This window comes from Gigantopelta aegis, chromosome 4, assembly GCF_016097555.1.
Source record: "Gigantopelta aegis isolate Gae_Host chromosome 4, Gae_host_genome, whole genome shotgun sequence".
NCBI classification, from domain to species: domain Eukaryota; kingdom Metazoa; phylum Mollusca; class Gastropoda; order Neomphalida; family Peltospiridae; genus Gigantopelta; species Gigantopelta aegis.
Window position 1 is genome coordinate 86,022,109 of NC_054702.1, and position 5,972 is coordinate 86,028,080.

Sequence of the window (5,972 nt, forward strand, 5' to 3'; positions counted from 1 at the left end):
TTGCAGTTGCATAGTTCTGTTTTTACGAAAAAGCCTTTTTTTAACACAAAAAATATAAAACAAGTAAAATAATAATAATTATTATTATTATAAAACATAATTTAATAAATATATTTAAAAAATAATAATAATAAAAAATATATAATAAAATAAAGATGTTCCCCTTGTTTAAGAGTTTATTAGAACGTTTTATATAGGCCTATGACATCAATAGACAACCCGGGCCGTACCTAGCTTGAAATAAGTGGGATGACAGTACAAAAGAAATCATTGTTCAGTAATAGAGGCCAGGTCGTCTCCAGGCAGAAAAACAAAAGGCATTTATAAACCAAAAAGGGCACTGGTTCATATTTTTATAGGGGCTCACCTGCCCCATTGCACACCTACTAGGCATCATGACGTTAACACATTATGACGTCAGTTATATATTTATTTAAAAAAAAAAATAGCAATAGGGGTGGTCAAGTCTGTTTTATTTTACATTTATCGTGTCATTTACGTATCTGAATGTTGCCTTTTCAGTAACTAATAAAATGTTGCGACGCAACAGTACTGTGGTTTCTGATCACGATAGTGATTCGGACACAGACAGCATAGAAGAGGTACAAATAACGAAATATTTTCAAAAAGGATTATTAGAGGGTATTCAACAGGCAAAGGCTCAACAAAGCGCCCACACAGGAATCAGACGTCAGCGTGGATTTTATCATCTCAGAGATTGCAAACATGCACTGCTGGAAGAGAAGTCTAGAGCATACACCGGTCGTCATTATGACGTCGATGTCAATCACAGTCTACAGAGAGCAACACACAGACTCACAAAGCATTTCATTGATCATGAAGTAAACAGAGAACAGGCAAGACGCATTTACTTTCAGGACAAAATTCAAAAAGATGCCCAGGGAGTTCTTTCTGCGTTGAACAAAGAGTTCAAATCCAGTCTGAATACCAGTACTGAAAAAGAACTTGCCGAGATACACGCTACAAAACATAAACAGGAATTGATGAAAGATGCTCTACAAATAGAGATGATGAGGAAATATAATACCAAAGCAATGAATGCGGAAATGGAAAATGAACGCCTACGTCAAATAGAATTATTTAAAACCATGAAAAGTGATGCTGAAAAGTCGGTCAGCGTGGAAGATCTAATGGAGGCACTGACGGAGACTAATCAAAAGAAGTCGTTCGTTCATAGAGATATAGTGGAGGGGTTTTCAAAATACCAGGAGGACGAGGAGGACCTAGAAGACGAATATCAGAAAGCCATGCATGAAGTGATGGACGAGACGCTAACAGGACTTGTTTTTAAGTTCAAAAGACCAGAACATCGTCATATGGAGGAGGAGGAAAAACAAAGGCGCATGGAGGAAATGGCAAAGGCTACTTGCGACGAGAATATGCAAATTTCACTGGGCAAGTTCGACGGCGTGATGGAAGACTTAAAAGAAGCTTTTTCTCGAGTCCAGAAACAAGAAGAAGAAATCGAATCAGAGATAAAGCATGAAACCGAGGAGAAGAAAGAGGATTTGTTGAGTGAACTTAGAAGAGATTTTGGAAAGAAATATGCCGAAAAGGCATGCGCTCAAGAAAAGAGTCGTCGCATCAAGGAAGCCGAAGAGATGATTCACCATGAACCTGACCCCCAAATTGAAAAGGTTAAAAAAGATATGGTCAGGATTCAGCGACAAATGATACTACAAAAATTTGGCGGCAAGTGGATAAATATGCAACGTGAATCAACATCCAAGAAAACCGAGCCTGAGACAGAGTATGATAAAAAGATTCGTCAAATAAGGACTACACTGAGACGCGATACGGGTGTTCTAAAAGATGATGAATAGTTCCCACTGTTAATCAGAGAATATTTTAATTAATTTCCATAGTAAATATATTTACCATACTCTTTTATTTTGCGCCTCACTTGTTGAAAGGGCAAACGTGGGTAGCTCGAGATGGGAAGGGCATGACGTAAATTATGTTATGCATTACGCCTTTCCCTCCCCTCGTTGAAAGACGATTTAATAACACCACCACCACCAGCAACATTTGTTGGCATATTCAGACGCCTTCGTTAATAATTAAACCATCAGCCTCAGTATAAGAATGGTCTTTTGGACAACCATACAAATGTATACCTGTTTCTCTCTAAAAGTTTACGATTCATCATTTATATTGGCATTCTAAATCGTTTATCCTCGTTTCATAGGTGTAGCCAACATTCAAATATTCACCCAATCTAGCTCACTCAGAGTGCGATCACTACAGCTCTCAGATTTCTGTCTCTGAAAAGGGTATGAGGAATGCCCACTCCCCCAACCCCCCACACACACATTTCTTAAATAAGAAAAGTGTTTAAACCTCATCAGTACACCGATCAGGGTACATGCGGACCTCAGGGATATATTATTTGTGATATTTTCTAATTTGTCAGTTATTGTTGACTGTTTTTATGTACTGGTAGTTGTCACATACACACATCATCACCAGGACTAAAAATTATTTGATTCCGATCCGTATATGGAATTTTCGATTGGGGCCCGTACACGGACTTCAAGCCGACTGAATGTAGAACGTAGTAGTATATGTCGTCATAATGTTCCAAAGTATTATCTCAATGTCATTTTTATCTATGCATTTGTATACCAATCGTTGTGACTGAAATATGGCACGACATTGCTATTTAGTATTCTGTGGTTCTGTTCGACCCAGTCGGTCCAATGAGGGGAAAACGTAAAATTCTGGAACTGGTAACTGTGCTACTGATGGGAACTAAAGAAGGATCGACGCATGTGTTTTTTCTCAAGTCAAACTATATTGTCAAACTGCAAGAAGTCGATGGGGGTCATGTTAGCTTAGATCGTTGGATAGAAATCCTGAATCGGTTTGTATGTGGACGCGGGGCAAATACGTACGTTTTATAGAATCACTGGCTTGTCCTCCGTCAAAGTCAAAACCGTACACCCTCCCCTTACACTGTGAATTCCTGTGCACATCTATAATTTGAACTCACTACAATGTCTGATAGGTTTTGATAAAAATAAACTCCAAACATTAATGGTATTAATTAAGTCTTTGAAAACAATCAATTGATCATGTGTTGCTTTAATATTGTTAAGAATGCCCTTAGATGCTGTGCGTGTATGTTGGGGTGGGGGAATAGTGGTGGTAATTTTCGTTTGTTTAATGTTGTTGTTGTTTTAGTGTTGTTGTTTTGTTATTTATCATATTTTTTTTCTATTGTTTTCGTGTTTTTTTTATTTAGTGTGTGTGTGCGTGCGTGTGTGTGTGTGTGTGTGTGTGTGGGACGGGAACTAGCTCAGTCGTGGAGCATTCGCCCGAGTTGCTTCGGTCGAATGACCCCTCTGTGGACCCATTCTCTATTTTCCCCAGTCCCAACCAGTCCCCCACGACTGGTATATCAAAGGCCATGGTATGCGCTGTTCTGTCTGTGGGAAAGTGCCTATAAAATACCCCTTCAAGTAGCCCGTGAGTCCTTTAGCCCTCCCCTGTTTATATGTTGTCGACATATAAACAGGGAAGGGCTACAGAACACACAAGCTACCCTTCAAGATGCTAATGGAAAACTGTAGCGGGTTTCCTCTGAAGACAACGTGTTACAGTTACAAATGTTAGACAGATCTCCATTAGCAGATAAATAACATGTTTTAGTGGTGTCGTTAAACAAAATAAATATTTTTGTATACTAAAAGTTCAGACGTGTCCGCTCCTTGTGATTACAGATATCAGTCCGAATCATTGTCACGAGAAAAAATCTAATGGATCATCTATGTAGTTGATATTGAGAAAATACATGAGATTGTACCTTTTAATAGCCATAACATTAATTATAGTGCATTCTTCAGTTTGTAAATTTTACGGGATGGATAGTAACTAAAAAAGTAGTGTCGGAAATAGAATATAAATGATTTTCGTCAATTATTTCTTTCATATTAAACTGACACGTAAATATTTTGCAAATACCTATTTAATGATACTCTACCTACTTTAGCATTTACTTGTTTTGGCTCTCATTGATGTACAAGGTGGTGTTTACTCTTGAAATTAAAATAAAGATGTCGGTAAACAGGAGATTTGTGACCTTTATTGGAACAGACTATAACACATTTTTATGATATGTGTCAATTTCATTTACCCTTAAACAACCTTTTAATTTAAAACTGCAAGTTAACTGAGTATTTTGCATTGCAGCATAAATCATTAATTATGCCCAACATATTTAGTGAATATAAATTCAATATAAGTACATTAGAAATTTACACAATCTTGCAACCACGTAAAGGTGCTATATCATAGTTCTATGTGAGCATCTGTTTGTGATAAAGATTCTCCAATAAAAATGTATTTTCTACTAGTATATAAAAATTATTTCCTATAATCATTTAAGGGCATATAGTTAAAGGTGTAGTTTTTAAATGTTAAAGCAAAATTTAATAAAAACATGATTTTATTATGCAATTGAGATAGCACCTTTAATACCGGTATAAGAGATCACAAACTCAGAATGGTTTTTGACAGTTTTGCTCAAAAGTTACTTATAAATGTCTACAAATATTTTGTTTTGGAGAGGAATAGTGGTAAACTGTCATCAGAAACAGTCCCTCACATATTGTAACAGCAATGAAATTGACACGTTGACCAACATTTGTTATATAGTCTGTTCCAATAAAGTGCACAAATCACCTGTTTACTGACATTTCTTTTAATTTCAAGAGTAAACACCACCTTATAAATCAATGAGAGCCTAAACAAGTAAATGTTAAATTAGGTAGACTATCATTAAATAGATATTTACATAATATTTACTTGTCTGTTTAATATGTAAGAAATAATCGACGAAAATCATTTTTATTCTATTTCCGACAGTACTATAACTCACTGCACTAGTCTAAAATGAAATGGGTCGTAGGATCGACTTCCAGTGATATGAAATGCTTTGTATTCTAAAAAGATAAATCTTCCGAAACTTGTCTATATTTTGTCATATTGTGCATATTTTGTCTAATTGTTTGAGGTGCTTGCATGGGTCATAGGATCGAATCCCTTCTGTGGACCCATTGATTTCCCCCCCATTATGTACAACCAGAGCCCCACGATTGGTATGTAAAAGATCGAGGTTCTGTCTCTGTGGGAAGAGCATATATAAAGGAAAGTAGCGGGTTTCCTCTGAAAATTAGGAACCAATATTATTAAATGTTTGACATTTAACAGCAGATGGTTAATTGATCAAGGTGTTCTAGTGGTGATGTTCATCATAATGAATTTTAACTTTTATTAATGCAATAAATGACCCTTAAAATTTGTGAATGGGCGCTTACACAAGTCATACCACAGTCAGATTGGGTCCATGATGATAAAACATTTGTCAATTATAGAACAAAAATAATTGATGCTATAAAGGATGGGGGAGGTGGGGGGGGGGGGGGCAATGGCACTGTTCTAATGACATGGTATAGGCCTAGTCCGCTTGCGGAAAAGGGGAACCGATGAATTGGCATATTATATAATGCTAAAACTCATATAAAAACATGTTATTAACTTTAAACCCATACCAATTCTCATAACATTAAAAAAAAAAACCCCAAAACCCCCCATTTATAGAAATAAAAATGTTTCTTTACAAATTATCATCAAATTGTATAGATTAAAGATCACCATGGCTGTCATTTGCCTTCATCCCTGTATCCGACGCCATATAACCTTAAATAAAAATGTGTTGAGTGCGTCGTTAAATAAAAAAAAAAAATCTTTCTTTCATCCCTGTATCAAATAGAAGATTTAACCTACGAAATTTATTTGTTATAGAGTTAGCCTACATCAATTTATTGGTTCTCTTTTGACGCAAACGGACTTGTGGTTATAAACGTTTTCTCTGTTATATCTGTGTAATGAGACCTCAAATATGACAGTACTCAGAAAAATCCGGACATTGGCGTAATCAGCCGAGGTGT

General features: G+C 36.2%; 1 protein-coding gene across 1 annotated transcript; it reads left to right on the forward strand.

Moving 5' to 3' along the window:
• The first annotated feature begins 428 nt into the window (after positions 1-428).
• LOC121371288 (trichohyalin-like) lies at positions 429-4,020 on the forward strand. The gene has a single exon (XM_041497072.1). It carries the CDS (start codon positions 534-536, stop codon positions 1,842-1,844), a length of 1,311 nt encoding a protein of 436 aa, XP_041353006.1. The 5' UTR covers positions 429-533; the 3' UTR covers positions 1,845-4,020.
• Positions 4,021-5,972: the final 1,952 nt, after the last annotated feature.